Here is an 18,937-nt window from a genome sequence, read left to right as displayed (position 1 = left end):
TAGAAAATAGTTTTGTGCTAAAACAACTTGTGGCGCAACACTCCATTATAAAAATATATATTAAGGTCTCAGCAAAAAAATCACACTGTTTTTAACAGTAAGTTCCGTTTAGACAGATTGTTGGCATGTGAAAAGATGTTCATGATGTTCCAAAAGTTACACCCTCCTTTCCCAAAAACAAGTTTCTGAAATAAGCATAGGAAACATCTGCATGGAATCATAGATTTTATCTTTTTTCTTTTTTTTGCTAAACATTCATATCCCAAACATACACTTCAATGTATATAGTGACACTCAAAAATAACACTTAATCAAGTAACAGTGAAGGCATTTAAGATTGGAGAGTGTGTGAACTGTAAAATTAATCTCTTAATAGATACACTGAAAAACACAACAAATACCAGCGTGTTAAGATGTGTGTACTCTCCACACAAAATATCACTTTCATAGAAAGAATGCCTTTGTTACTGAGGAACTCTGCAACACCTCCGAACGTCATCAAATACAATGGTATAATAATTCAAAATATACTAGACAAACCCAAGTTATAACAATAGAAATATATCCCATAAAGAAGCATTCATTTCATAACACAAACACTGTCAAAGTTAACCCATAAAACGTCTGCTAAAACATATAATTGTGCTTTCAGTGCATATTAGTCTGTCTCCATCCAAAGGCTCCAGTGTTGTGTGCCCTGTGTGTCAGCAGCATCGACACTTTAGAAAGGCCTTCCATCGCCTTAAACTTCACTGCAGCCATCTGCATGTATGTCTAAAACATCGCCTGCTCAGATCACTTAAATCGATCTATTATCATACAGTATGCGTGTATCTAAGACTGGTGCCAGTTCCACTGGCAGCTCTGCGCAACATATTAGCGACCGACTCAATCGGTATCGCTGAAGCGTTACAGATTCCGCAAAATAAAGGTAAAAGTAACTTCCAATTGGGCTGACATTTGCGGCGTTTAACGTGAATGCAGTCGTCTCCGCTAACGCGGGAAGGTTTCCTTTCAATTTCAAATCGCGCCGTAACACTGAACCTTCGCGACACGGCTTGAAGAGAGCCCTTAGTTCAAACTTAGCATAGCATGCATACACTATATTGTAAGGCCTTCCCAAACAGCGGGACACCCCAACATAGGGAGTGCGTTATCACTCAAGCCAAATAACTAACCTTACGACTACGCCTGTCTTCTTTCTCTTCACATTGTACTGTAAAATGGCTGTACAGTCTGTATTGGAAAGTATGCCTAAATCGATCATGACGCAGTTCTTACTGATATATCAACGAAACGCTATTAAACCTGTGGAGCACTAAACAATGGAATATAATTCAGCATCAGTAGACACATAGTATAGTCATCAGTTAAGGCAGTACAAGCAATCATCATGGGAAGACCCATACAATTATTAAGCAATACAAAATATTGCTTACATCGATTCCAACAAATACAGTTGATTTCAAGTGATTTCTTTCCCGTCCAAAAGACACAAAGTGCATCGACCATACCCGAAGTGTCTGTTGGTTATCGCCTTAATACCTGATAATACCACAGCTGTGGGAACTGTCCAATCAGAAATCAGAGCAGCTCCTCAAGACGCACATCAGCGATTGGTTGTTTCAGAGCAGCTCCTCAAGGCAGACCTCAGCGATTGGCTGTCTCCAGAAGCAGAAAGAACTGAATTCTGGGAAACTGAAGGTGGCGCTCTGCTCCTTACTGCATAAAGGGAAAACGTGCTCCACCAATTCACTCAGTCGGCCGTAGCTACAGTGAAAGACAGGGAAGGGGTTAGATAACGGTTACTGTACTTACTGACCAAGGTCGGGATTCATTAAAGGCACGTTGTCGACAAGCGCACTGCACTAGACTTTGAAGGTCATATACGCTTGAGCCTACATCCACAGCATTTTACCGTGAATGTGATCTCCGCGAACATCAGGCGATCTCCACGAACGCCTTTAAAAGGGGCATTTGTCGGCAATTGAATCCGGCCAAAATACTCCCCAAGAAACCCACACTCCTGACATACAGAGAGATAAAAGAGTAATTATGATTACAATCCTGTGAAGTCGCTACTTACGAAGTCTTATTGCCTTTCGATTGCTCTAGGATGAGCTCCCCTTTGGGGTTGACTGTGAATATCCGACACACTGGTACACCCACTTGCTTGTAGGCAAACACATCCTGAGCCAAAAACAGAGGAGTAGTCTTAACAATCACCATAATTCTGATCCTATTCCAAAATAAGTACACAATGAGAAGGTAAAACAAAGCTTACATTTGCTCTGTTTCCAAAGGCTGCGTAGAAGGGATGTGTGTTTGGGTAGAAGAGGTTCTTGATGTCTGTTAGGCATTCAATCTTGAACTTCTCTGGCTTCTTTTCAATCACCTCCCTGATAAAAGGTTAAGTAGAAAGGAATCAAAAAGCCTTGAAATGTAACTATATTATAATGCTATTACAACGTTATTACTATTCCAAGCAGACTGTACCAAATAGGAACTGAAAGATCAGTTTTAACTCTGAAAGGCGGAGAAGAGGAAAGAAAATGCATTGCAATCTAACTATATTACAATGCTATTACAAATCCAAGCAGACTGAACCAACTGAGAAGTTAAGGGTGAGTTGTACCTGTGAAATGCAGAAAAGAGGCTGCTAGGGGACAGCATGAGGGGTCCTCGAGGCAGGATGGTTCCCCGGTCGTTCACCCAGTACAAGTACCCTCTGGTCATGTCCGCCATGCCGATTGCCCGCGCCGAACAGTATAGGAATTTGTAGCCATTCCTGAAGAAATGCACATTGAAGTATAACTGCAACATTAGATCGTCTCCTATCGTCTAGATCGTCTCCTATCCACCATTTCATGTGAAACAGGAATGTGATTAGTCATGCATTGACTAAGTGGTGGATGTGATAAATGGTAGTTCTAGGGCCATATGTATCAAGCAACTTAAATAGGAGTGCTGACAAGGATCCGTTTAGCATTTTAGGTCGCAATGAATAAGATAACATGGACAGGGGGAACCTGATCCTCGATCAGCACTCTTACTCTGAGACGCTTGATAAATACGCAGGCCCTGGGCTAGGGCTTACTTACTCATGCACTGAGTGGTACAGCTTAGCAATGCCTTGATGAGTCCAGTCTTTCCCGAGCTGAGGGAGAATTTGGCCAAACACGTCAGACCTAAGAAAAAGGAGCATTTGGTGAGACATAAAAACCCACACCAGTAGAAATCAGTAGAAATCCACTTTTTGTAGCTGAAAGACGATGGCCAGAGCTTAACCATGATGTTGCATACAGATTTAAGTCAATAGGTCATCCTTTTAGTCAAAGTATGATATATCTGAGCTTGAAGTGACAAATCCAACCTCCCCACTTCGTGCAAATCTGTGTGAATGTGGTGTCTTTTCCTATGATATGACATGAAAATTATTTCAGGGCTGGGTTTTATTTGAATGTTAGCACCCACCAGCATGGCATTGTTTATTAATCAGAAACAGCGGCAAAGTTATTCCTCTTTACGACTGAGATCAGCCAAACAGCCGTGGGTCCACAGAGCCATGGAGCAAATAATACATTTTTACTTATTTTTTTAGCTAGTCTGTAATATATATATATATTTTTTAATTACCAGTTTATAAATGGTTACGTGAAACTCGCTCCCCCCCAGTCACCCAAAGATGAATGATTTTGACCACTAAAGTTTTGCTTCACTACACGCTCCACTGTTTTGATTGATGTAACGTTAGCTAGAAACCACAAGTGTCTATCCAGATAATGAAGAGTCAACCGCGAAAGAAAAATCAAGGAATTTTTACAGAGCCCTTAGTAATTATTAGGACAGTGAAGCATTTTTTCTTCTTTTGGCTCTATACTCCAAACATTTGATTTGAATCATGCAATGACTATACAGTTAAAGTGCATACTGTCAGCTTTAATTTGACCTATGAGAAGACACAAATAAACTGGTGCCCTAAAATGGTTCCCCTATGGCATCGCTCTCAAGAACCCTATTTGGTTCCAACTTGTACCTTTACATTTAAGAGTGTGGGATTGATATATACATTTTTATACTTGTAAACTAGCCATTGATTCTTGAAGAACTGCTTTGTTTGAATCCCAGATTTCACCTTTAAGTGTAATTATGTGTAATCGTGTGTTTGGACAAGACCATTATCTGATTTTCAGACAGCCCTCCAACATCGAACAGAAGATGAGAAATTAAAAGATCAGGAGAGGATCTTAATCCCATTTCAGATGTTGAGTCTCCTAAGAATCTGACTGCGTCCCAAATGGCACCCTATTCCCTATATGGGTTCTGGTCCAAAAGGATGACTTTTGGGATTCAACCTAGGAGTTAAGACTGAGGAGACTGACTGGGTAATGTAGTTAAACAGAATTGAAAGCCACTTTACTTGGTGATGGTGCCGTCGATGTCAGAGATGATGACTTTGTCATCCCAGTTCCACAGGTAGATGGTGCCCTCGCAGCGACACGTCCCCTGGTACTGGGTGGTGATGCTAAAAGTGACGTCATTAGGCCCCTCCCTCAGCTTCAGACTGACCTATGAGAAGACACAAATAAAGTGGTGCCTGAGAGAGTGACATGAAGTGGTTTCCAAAATCTCTTCTAGGCACTGACAGGTGCTAACAGTAGGACAGAGGGTGCACTTGCCCTCAATTGCGCTTCCCATTCTGTCACAGAAGCTATGAGGGTAAGGATGCAAAGATGTGCCCTCTATCCAACTCTATGTGCCAATATCACTTTATAGGATTTAAATAATATCACTTTATAAGTTAGAAGCTCTTTACTATCTGGTCAGACGAGAGGCGGAGAGACTTCATGTAGGAGTGCGAGCCAGTTGGTGGAGGTAGCTCTGTGTGCATGTGCTCAGTAGGTGCCACTGTGTTGAGCTCTTTCGATTCTTCATCGCTGGAGGAGTCGTCTACTGCTTTCTGCCTGAATGTCAAATAACAACAACCTCAGGTCAACATCAGACTTCCTAAAAACAGTATAAGATTAAACTAATGTGAGTAAAGATTAGGGGAGTGAGTAGTTACTCTGAAAATATAACGAGAGGAATGATGCTTCTCTAGACATCAGTTATTAAAATGAACATCCAGCATTTGTATATGCTGCCGCTAGAGGGCAGTATCCCAACACTGAATTGTCACCAAGCTTCATTTACTACAGAAAGAAAAAACACAGATGAGACTCCCAAACGGGGTCCCTCATGCATGTTCTCAGGGGAATTTCCTATGAATCACTGTTTTTCCAGGGCTAATATAGTTTCCCATTGGTTGGTGTAATGATGAATATGGGTGAGGCGGGTGACATCACTGTGTGAATAATTGGGCTTCCCCTTGTGAAATAACGCCAGGGAGGGGTGGTGGGGGACAGACAGGGTGAGACAGGGTGGTGCTAAGCTGACTCACTGTGGCACTGCTGGAATCTGTTGATCGAGGACAGGGCTCTCTGTGTCTCTGTGTTGGGACTCGTGTCTGTCCATCTTGGCCTCTGAAGACTGGAGAGCGGAGCAGACAACATTAATCGCCCGTTAATGAAACGTCATCATGTCAACACTGACTGTATATGGCCTAGTGTTTTTCCTTGATTAATAGTGGAATTACTGCCCATTTATGAAATGAAAAAATGATTCCTAAGATTATGCAGTACAATTAGCACCTGGTTCTCCTCACTCTGATTTGCTTAGGCTAATTTACAACGGAAATGCAAATCCAATGGGATTCACATGGGAACTATTTTCTGCCCACACAAAAAAAAGAGTCATGAGGAAGGAGATGGTGAAAATCATGGACCATCTGTTTAAGGTGACAAATGACAGTATCAGGAAAGCAGTTCAGCTAGGGTTGATTTCATTACGGGTACTACAAAGTATCAATACCAGTAGACCTAAAGCGTACTGCAAAAACACCCCTTTGTCCCAAATGGCACCCTATTCCCTATATCAGGGGTACCTGATAATTAACTGTAGCCACCTGGTGTCCTAGGTCTAAATCAGTCCCTGATTGGAGGGGAACAATGAAAAAACACAGTATAACTGGCTTCGAGGTCCGGAGTTGAGTTTGAGAGCCCTATATAGTGCACTACTTTTGTGCGCAGCCTTATTGGACCTAAGTATTACACTGTATAAGGAATAGGGTACTATTTGGGATGCAGTCCCTACCTGTTTGACGCTGCTTTTCCTCCAGAACCACCAGCGGCCGGACTTCTTAGGCATCTTCTCTTTCACCCATGCCTCCTCTGTGGCCTTAGATACACATGAAGTATTTATGAGTACATGCACAGAATGTTGAAGTTCTAACATACATTCATAATGCATAACATGTGATCTACCTTGGGCAGGTTCTTCTGGAAAGCTTGCATACTTAGTATCAATGGAGCTGCCAATGTCCAGTTGTAATATCTGTAAAAAATAATAATAAAAAATAATATATATATATATATATATATATATATATATATATATATATATATATATATATATATATATATATAGTGCCTTCAGAATGTATTCATATCCCTTGACTAATTCCACATTTTGCTGTGTTACAGCCTGAATTCTCATTAATCTACACACAATACCCTATGACAAAGCAGATTGTTTTTTATTTTTAACTAAATTTTGTCACGAATTTAGTGATATCCAATTGGTAGTTACAGTCTTGTCCCAACGCTGGAACTCCTGTACAGACTCAGGAGAGGCGAAGGTCGAGAGCCATGCGTCCTCCGAAACACGACTCTGCCAAGCAGCACTGCTTCTTGACACATTGCTCGCTTAACCCGGAAGCCAGCGGCGCCAATGTGTCAGAGGAAACGACTGAGCCACTCGAGAGGCGGAAACCTGTTTTTAGATTTTTTTTTCAAATGTATTGAAAATGAGATACAGAAATATGACATTTACATAAGTATTCACACCCCTGAGTCAATACATGTTAGAATCACTTTTGGCAGCAATTATAGCTGTGAGTCTTTCTGAGTAAGTCTCTAAGAGCTTTGCACATCTGGATTGTACAATACTTACACATTCTTTGAAAGATTCTTCAAGCTCTTTCATGTTGGTTGTTGATCATTGCTAGACTGTCATTTTCAAGTCTTGCCATATATTTTCAAGCCGATTTAAGTCAAAACTGTAAGTAGGCCACTCAGAAACATTCAACGTCGTTTTAGTAAGCAACTCCAATGTATATTTGGCCTTGTGTTTTAGGTTATTGTCCTGTTGAATGGTGAATTTTCCTCCTAGTGTCCGTTGGAAAGCAGACTGAAGCAGGTTGTCCTCGAGGATTTTGCCTGTGCTTGGCACTAATCTGTTTCTTTTTATCCTAAAAAATCCCTAGTCCTTGCCGATACGCATAACATGATGCAGCCACTACCATGCTTGAAAATATGAAGAATGGTACTCAGTAATGTGTTGTGTTGGATTTGCCCCAAACACTTTGTATTCAGGACATAAAGCTAATTTCTTTGCCACATTTTTTTCAGTTTTACTTTAGTGCTTTACTGCAAACAGGATGCATGTTTTGGAATATTTTATTCTGTACAGGCTTCCTTCTTTTCACTCTGTTAATTAGGTTACTATTGTGGAGTAACCACAATGTTGTTGCTCCTCAGTTCTCTCATATCACTGCTATTAAACTATGTAACGGTTTTAAAGTCACCATTGGCCTGCTGTTGAAATTCCTCTGCGGTGTCCTTCCTCTCCGGCAACTGAGTTAGGAAGGACGGCTGTATGTTTGTAGTGACTGGGTGTATTGTAGTGACTGGTTGTGGCTCAGTTGGTAGAGCGTGGTGCTTAGAACGCCAGGGTTGTGGGTTTAATTCCCACATGGGGCCAGTAAAAAGAAGTATGACAATGTATGCACTCACTACTGTGAGTCGTTCTGGATAAGAGCATCTGCTAAATGACAATCATTTGTATGTCTGCTAAATGACAATCATTTGTATGTATTAATACAATATCCAAAGTGTAATTAATAACTTCACCGTGCTCAAAGGGATATTCAATGTTTGCTTTTCTATATTTTTACCCATCTACCAATAGTTGGCCTTCTTTGTGAGGCATTGGAAAACCTCCCTGGTCTTTGTGCTTGAATCTGTGTTTGAAATTCACTGCTTGACTGAGGGACCTTACAGATAATTTTATGTGTGGGGTGCAGCGATAAGGTAGTCATTCAAAAATCATGTTAAACAATGTTATTGCACACAGAGCGAGTCCCCGCAACTTATTCTCGGAGGACCTGAGCCCTAGGACCATGCCTCAGGACTACCTGGCATGATGACTCCTTGTTGTCCCCAGTCCACCTGGCCGTGCTGCTGCTCTAGTTTCAACTGTTCTGCCTGCGGCTATGGAACCCTGACCTGTTCACTGTGATTAATATTATTTGACCATGCTGGTCATTTATGAACATTTGAACATCTTGGCCATGTTCTGTTATAATCTCCACCCGACAAAGCCAGAAGAGAACTGGCTACCCCTCATAGCCTGGTTCCTCTCTAGGTTTCTTCCTAGGTTTTAGCCTTTCTAGGGAGTTTTTCTTAGCCACTGTGCTTCTACACCTGCATTGCTTGCCGTTTGGGGTTTTAGGCTGGGTTTCTGTACAGCACTTTGATATATCAGCTGATGTAAGAAGGGCTATATAAATACATTTGATTTGATTTGATTATGTGACTTGTTAAGCACATTTTTACTCCTGAATTTATTTAGGCTTGCCATAACAAAGTGGTTGATATGCTAGACATTTCAGTTATACATTTTTAATTAATTTGCAAAAACATAATTCCACTTTGACATTATGGGGTATTGTGTTTTGGCAAGTGACGCAAAATCTCAATTTAATCAATTTTAAATTCAGGCTTTAAATTTGGAAAAAGTCAAGGGGTGTGAATATTTTCTGAAGGAACTGTGTAATAATATTATTGTGATTAGTTCAAGGAAATCTACAAATTGTGATCTTCTGTTCAAAATGTCAGTCTAAGAATTAGTATGATGCAGGAATATGAATTAGTATGAGTAGGACGGCTGAACGACTCACCGGTTTGAAATTCTAACCACCAAATTGGGATTGTCAATGATTGCTGGATTTTCAGCAAATTCGTGATATGTGATGATGTGCTCCATGAATTTCTCTGCAATAAAAGTATCATATCATTTGCATCTTCAAGGTATCCTAATCTGCTCATCATTATAGCATATCTATTGTCATATAATATAATATAACACATTATTATTTGTGGCATTGTGAGTAACAGTGTACTAGTTAGTTATTTTCATACTTATCACATTGAAGCCCTATGTTGTGTCCCAAATGGCACCCTATTCCCTACAGTGCCTGGTCAAAAGTAGCGCACTATATAGGACATAGGGTGCAATTTAGGGCACAGCCCTAGTCACTATAACATAACACTTACATACAGTGGGACACCTTACCTTTGGAGATTTCAGAGTTCTCTCCGACCCCTCCACAGAGAGACAGGGTGATGTCTGGTAGATCCCCAGCCGAGTCAGACAGACACTCTGTCCCGCTGTCGGCCGCTGCACTGCCCACAGACTGGGGAGACTGGGACCCATCGCACCGGCCAACCTCCACCCAGTGCTTAGGGATGGTCTCGGACTCACTGCAACACACACACACACACATACAACCACAGACTGGTCAGTCACTGCAACACAACTCTATGGGCCCTGGTCAAAAGTAGTGCGTTATAAAGGGAATACGGTGCCTATAAAGGGAATAGGGCCTCAATACATGGGATGAAAGGCATGATGAGGTACCTCTTGGGAGCTAAGTAGCGCGCGACGACGTCAGGCTCCATAGCGTTCAGGTCGTCCAGGTAGATATCCTCAGGCCCCTGGTGCTGACTCCTCTTCCTCACACCTTCGTCACACACAGACGAATAACCAGAATTCACTTAAACCATTCACAGCCCAATTCCGGGTGTAGTCAATAACACTGTCTGAACCCTTAAGGCTCGCGCACATAGCACCGAATGTGGATAAAATTTTGGTCTGCTGATCGTTAAGCGCGGTGTTTTAGGGACCACCAGCTGTAGAGCTTTGACTGACGACATTATCACACAATTCTACATGTAAAATTGGTGCACACTCGCACATTTAGGCAGGCACTCTGAACAGAGGTTCTAAGTACTCTTGGCTGGGTCATTCCTACTATGTGTCTTTTCTGTCCCCAGGAAATATAATTTATTATTTAGTGTAAAATGTGGATTCCAAAAGGCTTTACCTTAAAAATAACAAAATATGGATCTTGAAAGGGAATTGTATAAATTCGTAACACTTTTTTTCAGCGAATGTAGGCGTTTTTGCCATGTTCCCGGTTATTATTCATCAACTTCCACAAGAAATATAAGCCATAAAATTATAAATGATAAAATACTTAATCTTTCATCACTGTTTTATAGACCTAGTTAAATTCACTCTCATCAATGTTTTCTTTCCATGATGTTTGTATTTTCTGTTAGATTTTCTGTTTGTCCCTGATATCACTTTCCACCCTGTTAGTTTATTGTAATTCTTCTTTAAGAAAACAACCCCTTCCTACAATGACACCACATTCAGGAAGAGTCATAATTTCTTTGGTGGGAAAACAATGGTGCAAGGCTAAATAAATACAAACACTCAGTTTTATCCATTTGTCCATGTTTCATGTTGTTAGTCTATGTCCCACTCGTAAATTTTCACCCTGTCAGGCAAAATTATAGAGAAAATTAACTAAATTTATATATATTTTTTAAAAATATGTTTGACAGAGATGTTGAAATCCTGCTCACCATTATGGTAGCTCAATCTTGATCACTCACAGAGCTATGGCTAATTTAGGTTTATGTTCTACCCTGTTAGGATTATGTATTATGTACCTAACAGGTTGGAAAATGCACCTAAAATATGTTGCCCCAAAACTTTTTTCTGATATATTATATATTTTCTGATATACTTTTCCCCCCAAATGTTATGAGGTCTGGTAGGAATGACCCGGCCAGCACACGCTATTGGTGTGTCTGAGGCCTTACTCATGACCAAGCCATTTTCTTTCTGTTGCCATCAGACCATTCTGTAGTGATAGAGCTATGAGGTACTTAAAATAAGGGACATAAAACATCATATAGGGGACATAAAACATCAAATGGGAGGACATAAAAGTAATGTAAAGCATTTGTTCATACTAGCAGTCATTAACAACAGAGGGCTATGGAATGCCATCATCCGGCACATTGTGCTGCCGTAAGCCAAAATCCTTATAAATGGCCTAAGTCATGTGTTATACTTGATCAATAAGCTATTTATATAAACCGTCTATGCATACTTTCAATTTGGTTTTTTAAATACTTTCGGTTGCTATTTAAAGCACAATTAGTACCTCTCCTCTTGGAGGGGGAGTCAGTCTTGGAGCCGATGGACCCCAGGTCCCCGGCCATGCAACTGGCCCCACCGGCAGTAGAGCCACTGTCCCTCTGGCTGGAATCAAGCACACTGGGAGGAGTGGAAGTCCAAGGGCCCCTCCGTTCAGGCTTGGACGGGATACAGAGGTCTGGACTGGGCTCCAACGTTAGAGCACCTGGTTCTGGTTTGAGGGGACACGGTTCAGGTTGGGGTGGGCAATGGTCATGAATAGGTTTGGGGGGATGATGGGGTTCAGATAGAGGGTCGGGTGGGTGGTGTTTTGAGCTGAGGAGGGTATTTTGTTTGGGGGTCCGGGGCTCTGGTTTGACGATGGCAGGTCCACACCCTGGGTCCAGAGAGGTGTGCAGGCCCCCAGCCTCCACGGCCTCTGAGCTGAGGATGACCCTGAAGTGTGTGCTCTCTGACGGGGTGATAGTCATTGTCTTAGGCAGCTCCGAGGGCTCTTTCTTACTGACCTGGACAAGAGTCAATATGAAATCAGTTTGGCATATTTCCATCTCTATTTAGGGAATGTAGTGCCATTTGAAACACAAGATCTAGGTCTTACCCTGGTGGATTCTGGGAACTCACCCCAGGACCACTGCATGTGTGACTCTGCTCTGAGCATGCTCTCTGATAACTTCACCATCAACTCTGAGTCGCTCTTTGGAGACATGGGCTCTGACAGGGATCTTGGGGATCTGTTACAATCGAGAAAACAGCACAACACATACACAGCATGTACTCACAGCTCCACAGGGCTATTCAATCAATGTTCTGCTACCATTTTAATGAATATCTACCTAAAATGAGGTTCAATCCAAGGCATGTTATAGAGCAATACACTGGACATCTGACTTTGCGCCTTTTAAGATAACTGAAGCTTGAGCCGACGTCAGGGTCATAACCTTCCAAATAAAAGGCTCATTAACGGCTGTCCAGTGTACTGCTCTATAACATGCCTTAGATCAGTGCACTCCAACCGTGTTCCTGGAGAATTACCCTCCTGTAAGTTTTCAATCGATTCAGCTTATTAACCAGCTAATTATTAGAATCAGGTGTGCTAGATTAACTACGTTTTCTTTTTTGTTAAGTCCTAAGGAAATAAAAAATCTTCCTAATGATCCTGACTGTTTGCATGATCTGTGTAAATATTTGAATAGGAAGTTATTGACTGAGTGACTGAGTGAGGGGGTCATACCTGTGGCTGTCGCCGGGAGACCAGTCTCCATCAGAGAAGGGGTAGCTGTCCAATGAGTGGAGGTTGGGGTGCTGCCTGTGTTCCACTGTGTCCTTCACTGTAGAGAACAAGGGGGCCCTGAGGGAATGAAGAATATCCCCCATTGACCACAGTGTTAACACTCCCTATCCTCTACACACACTGTGCTGAACAGACCCACCCAGACCCAACCTGAGTGTACCTATGGAGTCATTGAGCTCCTGTTAGCCCCCTCCTCTTCACCCTACTCCTCTGTCCATTTACCTGCCGTTGTTTTGTGTACCGTGCTCCTCGTCTGAGCTCAGTTCACAGACCTCCTCACCACCAGCAGTGGAGGCCTGTTGCTCCTCCTTCCGGGGGTCTGCTTTGTGCTTCTTCCTACGTCTCTTCTTCTTCTTCCCTGCTGTGGTGCTGGGGGGAAGGAGGGGGGTGGAGGAGGAGGCTGGATTTTGTGAGTCCCCCTGGGGCGGCTGCAGCCCACCCTCCAGGCCCGACTCCCCAGCTCTGGACTCTCTGCCCCTCCCCAGAGCCTCCTCTGTGGGGATGGGCGATGTCACAAGGTGGGCAGGGATTATCTCCTGGGTCAGGGTGACAAAGAGACGACGAGTCACAACAAGATCACGTTATAGACTACGTCCCCAATGGCACCCTATCCCCTACATGGTGCACTACTTTTGCTCAAAAGAAGTGCACGGTTTAGGCAATAGGGAGCCATTTGGGACACATACACAGTCAGTAATAAGCTGTGTCAACAGTGGTTGTCATGAAACCGATAAAAAAAATCTCACATTATGCTGCTCGGTTTCCTGAACAAAGAAGGCCTCTCCGTTGTCCCCCAGCTTCATGTGCAACTCCACTGGTTCTCCATTGATCTCAATGTCAATCTGCAGAGGGAAAGGACAGGTCAGGCATCCATTTATGGAGGAACTCTGGGGCCATATGTATCAAGCGTCTCAGACTAGGAGTGCTGATTTAGGATCAGTTTTGCCCACGGATGGGGGGGGCACTCCCCCTCCCAACTCAATTTCAAAGATTTTACTGAGTTAGAGTTCATATAAGGAAATCAGTAAATTGAAACAAATTAATCTTGTGTGACCACCATTCGTGACACATCTGATCAGGCTGTTGATTGTGGTCTGTGGAATGTTGTCCCACTCCTCTTCAGTGCTGTGAAACTGGAACACACTGTCGTACATGGCGATCCAAAGCATCCCAAACTTGCTCAATGGGTGACATGTCTGTTGAGTATGCAGGCCATGGAAGAACTGGTACATTTTCAGCTTCCAGGAATTGTGTATAGATCCTTGCGACATGGGGCTGTGCATTATCATGCTGAACTACACTGCTGCTACTCGCTGTTTATTATCTATGCATAGCCACTTTACAAATTGCCTTGACTAACCTGTACCCCCGCACATTGACTCAGTACAGGTATCCCCTGTATATAGCCTCCTATTGTTATGTACATTTATTGTGTTACTTTTTGATTGATTAGATTTTTTTGACTTCATTTAGTAAATGTTTTTTAACTCTATTTCTTGAACTGCATTGTTGGTTAAGGGCTTGTAAGTAAGCATTTCACGGTATTGTATTCGGCGCATGTGACAAATAACATTTGATTTGAAACATGAGGTGATGGCGGCGGATGAATGGCATGACAATGGGCCTCAGGATCTCGTCACAGTATTTCTGGGCATTCAAATCGCCATTGATAAAATACAATTGTGTTTGCTGTCTGTAGCTTATGGCTACCCATACCATAACCCCCACCGCCACCATGGGGCACTCTGTTCACATCCGAAAACCGCTCGCCCACACAACGCCAAACACGTAGTCTGCGGTTGTGAGACCAGTTGGATGCACTGTCAAATTCTCTAAAACGATGTTGGAGGCGTCTTGTGGTAGAGAAATTAATACTCAATTCTCTAGCAACAGCTAAGGTGGACAATCCTGCAGTCAGCATGCCAATTGCACACTCCTTCAAAACTTAAGACATTTGTGGCATTGTGTTGTGTGACAAAACTGCACATTTTAGAGTGGCCTTTTATTGTCCCCAGCACAAGGTGCACCTGTGTAATAATCATGATGTTTAATCAGCTTCTTGATATGCCACACCTGTCAGGTGGATGAATTATCTTGGCAAAGGAGAAATGCTCACTAACAGGGATGTAAACCAAAAAATAATATTCAGTTAAATATACTTTTTGTGCATACGGAACATTTCTGGGATGTTTTATTTCAGCTCATGAAACATGGGACCAACACGTTTATATTTTTGTTCAGTGTATAAACAGTTCACTCACAATGTTCAGTACCAGTCAAAAGTTTAGACACACCTACTCATTCAAGGGTTTGTATTTATTTGTAACTATTTTCTACATTATAGAATAATAGTGAAGACTTCAAAAATATGAAATAACACATGGAATCATGTAGTAAACATATATTTTATATTTGAGATTCTTCAAAGTAGCCACCCTTTTCTTGATGACAGATTTGCACACACTTGGCATTCTCTTAACCAGCTTCATGAGGTAGTCACCTGGAATGCATTTCAATTAACAGGTGTGCCTTGTTAAAAGTTAATTTGTGGAATTTCTTTCCTTCTTAACGCGCCAATCAGTTGTGTTGTGACAAGGTAGGGATGGTATACAGAAGATTGCTTATTTGAGATGTCTAAAACCAAATAGGGCTAAGAAAAATGAGTCCATCATTACTTTAAGACATGAAGGTCAGTCATGTCTTAAAGGAAAATTTGAAGAACTTTTAAAGTTTCTTCAAGTGCAGTCGCAAAAACCATCAAGCGCTATGATGAAACTGGCTCTCATGAGGAACACTCTCATAAATGCACCTCAGATTGCAGCCCAAATAAATGCTTCACAGAGTTCAAGAAACAGACACATCTCAACATTAACTGTTCAGAGGAGACTGGGTGAATCAGGCCTTCATGGTCGAATTGCTGCAAAGAAACCACTACTAAAGGACACAACAATGAGAAGAGAATTGCTTGGGCCTTGAAACACAAGCAATGGACATTAGACCTATAGAAATCTGTCCTTTGGTCTGAGAGTCCAAATTTGAGATTTTTAGTTCCAACTGCCGTGTCTTTGGAGACGTAGAGTATGTGAACGGATGATCTCCGCATGTGTGGTTCCAACCTTGAAGGAGGTGTGATGGTGCTTTGCTGGTGACACTGTCAGTGATTTACTTAGAATGCAAGGCAAACTTAACCAGCCTTAACACTTAACCAACCACAGAATTCTGCAGCGATACGCCATCCAATCTGGTTTGCATTTAGTGGGACTATCATTTGTTTTTCAACAGGACAATGACCCAAAACACACCTCCAGGCTGTGTAAGGGCTATTTGACCAAGGAGAGTGATGGAGTGCTGCATCAGATGACCTGGCCTCCACAATCACCCTACCTCAACCTAAATTAGATGGTTTGGGATAAGTTGGACTGCAGGGTGAAGGAAAAGCAGCCAACAAGTGCTCAGCATATGTGGGAACTCCTTCAAGACTGTTGAAAAAGCATTCCTCATGAAACTGGTTGAGAGAATGCCAAGACTGTGCAAAGCTGTCATCAAGGGAATTTGTGGCTACTTTGAAGAATCTAAAATATATTTTGATTTGTTTAACACTCTTTTGGTTACTACATGATTCTATATGTGTTATTTCATAGTTTTGATGTCTTCACTATTATTCTACAATGTGGAAAATAGTAAAAATAAGAAAAACACTTGAATGAGTAGGTGTGTGCAAACGTTTGACTGGTACTGTATTAGTGTGCTTGCTTCAGCAAGATCACTGTAAATATTCAACATACTTATTATTGTGTGCTTGTATGCACAAAACAACAATGTGCTGTATGTAGACTAACACCATGATATGGTTAATGAAAGCAAACTGGGCCAGATGATTACCTGCTTGCAGTCTTAGGCTGCGTTTACACAGGCAGCCCGATTCAGATTATTTTTCTGAAAAACATCTGATATGAAAAGAACTGATGTGATTGGTCAAAAGACAATTAGTGGAAAAAACATCATAATTGGGCTGCCTGTGTGGACGCCCCCATAGGTCACTGTTCAAAAGAAATGCACTATGTAGGAAATAGGATGCCACTTGGGACACAGACAGAGGGATAATGGTCTGTTTCAGTAAAGGAATAAAATGTTAAATGTTGTATGTAAAGGCTAAAAAACATATATGTCCATCAATAATGCAACCAGTGAAGTAGCTATATGAATTTTCAAAGGATCCTATAAAAGATAGCATCATCACCAAATCCATTACCTGATGCTGGGTCAATCCTCCCACACTGTTACGTTACATTACTCTCTGTACTGTATCAAGGCCATCTCTCCTCCGCTATGCAGAGGAATATCTAAAACTGTGTTGCCATAGTGACTGAGGCGAGCGGTAGCAGTAAGGGCACAGTAGGGGTGGTACTCCTCCTGACTGTGTCCCAAATGACACCCTATTACCTATTTAGTTCACTACTTTTGACCAGATCCCTGGTTAAAAGCAGTGCACTAAATAGGGAATCGGGTGCCATTTGAGATGCAGCCCGGGGATGATGAACTGGGATGGTCGTCCTCCCCCCATTCACTCTCAATTGCTCTCTCAGAAGTACTTCTTAATACCTGGATCTGTGTCAGGCAGCAGCACTTCCACACGGCAACATGAAAGGGCCCTAATTACACGTCAGTAATGGATGTGATAGAGCGAAAAAACAAATGGCAGTTTAGAATGACAGGGTTCCATTACAGACCTAGACAAAGTTTTTCAGCATCCTTCCATCTGCCAGAGATGATGCAGAATATAGCAGGAAGGTGTAAGAAAGATTCTGGGCAGGCAGCACGTAGCCTAGCGGTTAAAAGCGTTGGACCAGGAACTGAAAGGTCACTGGTTTGAATTCCCAAGCCGGCTAGCTGAAAACTCTGTCGATGTGCACTTGAGCAAGGTACTTGACACTAGTTGCTCTGGATAAGAACTTCTGCTAAAAATGTAATATGGGTGGGTTTAGCTCTGGGAATTTTTTCACTGGGGTAACAAAATTCCGTTAACTTTCCCAAAATTCCCAGGTTTTTCAGAAATCCTGGTTGAAGGATTCTGTATTTCCTGCGTATTCCCTCCCAATTCTAGGAATCTTAAATGTTTTGCTAAATGATCAGAATTTTGCATCCCTACCTACCTATCACCGCAAGGGTTTTGGTCTGGAAATATTAGAGGCCCACCTGTTTTTACATCCTGAAAATAATTTTCTAAATAATGTATATATTTTATTTTTATGTTTGGACACAGCAAAAAAAAATCTATGCAGAAAAAACCCTGACCTCTCTTTCCCAAATATCCCCCGAACTCACCACTTTCTCCTTGGAGCGCAGCACTCCCAGTTTCCCGAAGCGTACATGGAAGGGGGAGCAGTGGAAGGTCCCGTCAGGCTGTCTGACCACCACCACGTCGATGCAGCCTGACAGTGTGGCCTGGTTAATGCCCTTATACAGCTCCTTCACTGTCACCAACACCTGGCCTGCCAGCTGGCCCACGTAGTTCATGGTGTCTACCTGTGGATAACACACACACAAAATCAAATGTAAAACTTAAATATCATATTTACATAAGTATTCAGACCCTTTACTCAGTACTTTGTTGAAGCACCTTTGGCAGCGATTACAGCATCGAGCCTTCTTGGGTACGACACTACAAACGTGGCACACCTGTATTTCTAATTTCCTTTCCTTTACAACAGCTCTACTTACTCACTACCTTTACAACAGCTCTACACAACTACGTGAAGTGCAAGAAGTACTGTATGAATGCCCTGACTTCTGTTGAGGCCATTCTTGCACTGACTTCTGCTGAGGCCATATCACTGCATGGCCAATGCAGAGTTGGATTGACCATGCGCCTAGATGCAAAATGCACCTGCCAATTTGTGCACATTCATTGATTCATAACTTCATTGTGTGATCATTTTTTTTGAGGACAGATCAGCATACATACTACATACTATATACATACTATATACATTTTATGGACACAAGTCTATTTGCAATAGTTTTATTTTGTTTGGATTTAACTCTATTTTTTATTTCTATTTGCCATATCTTTCATGCTGTTTAAAAAAGTTCTTAACCTACAGTATTTATGTTTTACGGGCACAGTATGATTTACATTAGTTATTGTGTTGTTATTAGTTGTTATTAGTGCCAACCTTCAGCTCCATTCAACCCCTCCCATCTATCTCTTAACACCATTGATATTGGATTTCTATTTGCCATTTCTTTTTTAAC

At 41.9% G+C, this 18,937-nt stretch overlaps 1 protein-coding gene and 1 non-coding gene across 6 annotated transcripts in view; one reads left to right on the top strand and one right to left on the bottom strand.

Annotated features, from left to right (window-relative positions):
- Positions 1–208: 208 nt before the first annotated feature.
- Positions 209–18,937, bottom strand: part of LOC110489939 (phosphatidate phosphatase LPIN2) — a 36,361-nt gene continuing 17,632 nt past the window's right edge. For 3 of the 5 annotated variants that reach the window (XM_021562960.3, XM_021562961.3, XM_021562959.3), the window contains exons 2-20: positions 18,008–18,208; positions 13,429–13,524; positions 12,905–13,218; positions 12,623–12,739; positions 11,990–12,122; positions 11,399–11,897; positions 9,799–9,901; positions 9,454–9,641; positions 9,059–9,152; positions 6,363–6,432; positions 6,193–6,276; positions 5,441–5,529; positions 4,817–4,964; positions 4,421–4,569; positions 3,102–3,188; positions 2,636–2,788; positions 2,285–2,399; positions 2,087–2,190; positions 209–1,770 (exon numbers count right to left, since the gene is read on the bottom strand). In XM_021562960.3, the coding sequence (XP_021418635.1) occupies positions 1,626–1,770; positions 2,087–2,190; positions 2,285–2,399; positions 2,636–2,788; positions 3,102–3,188; positions 4,421–4,569; positions 4,817–4,964; positions 5,441–5,529; positions 6,193–6,276; positions 6,363–6,432; positions 9,059–9,152; positions 9,454–9,641; positions 9,799–9,901; positions 11,399–11,897; positions 11,990–12,122; positions 12,623–12,739; positions 12,905–13,218; positions 13,429–13,524; positions 18,008–18,199 (2,880 nt within the window). In that variant the 5' untranslated portion in view covers positions 18,200–18,208 and the 3' untranslated portion in view covers positions 209–1,625. Of the gene's footprint in view, positions 1,771–1,918; positions 2,191–2,284; positions 2,400–2,635; positions 2,789–3,101; positions 3,189–4,420; positions 4,570–4,816; positions 4,965–5,440; positions 5,530–6,192; positions 6,277–6,362; positions 6,433–9,058; positions 9,153–9,453; positions 9,642–9,798; positions 9,902–11,398; positions 11,898–11,989; positions 12,123–12,622; positions 12,740–12,904; positions 13,219–13,428; positions 13,525–18,007; positions 18,209–18,937 lie in introns of all 5 variants that reach the window. The other 2 variants (XR_016486635.1, XR_016486634.1) reach the window with 1 other exon arrangement.
- trnal-uag (transfer RNA leucine (anticodon UAG)) lies at positions 7,786–7,863 on the top strand. Its single transcript has one exon. It is a non-coding gene; the product is annotated as a tRNA-Leu (tRNA).

Source organism: Oncorhynchus mykiss, chromosome 15, assembly GCF_057628025.1.
Source record: "Oncorhynchus mykiss isolate SJ-2025 chromosome 15, ASM5762802v1, whole genome shotgun sequence".
Lineage (NCBI taxonomy): Eukaryota > Metazoa > Chordata > Actinopteri > Salmoniformes > Salmonidae > Oncorhynchus > Oncorhynchus mykiss.
The sequence above is the reverse complement of the archived record's forward strand: the minus strand, read 5'-3'. Positions and strand labels throughout refer to the sequence as shown.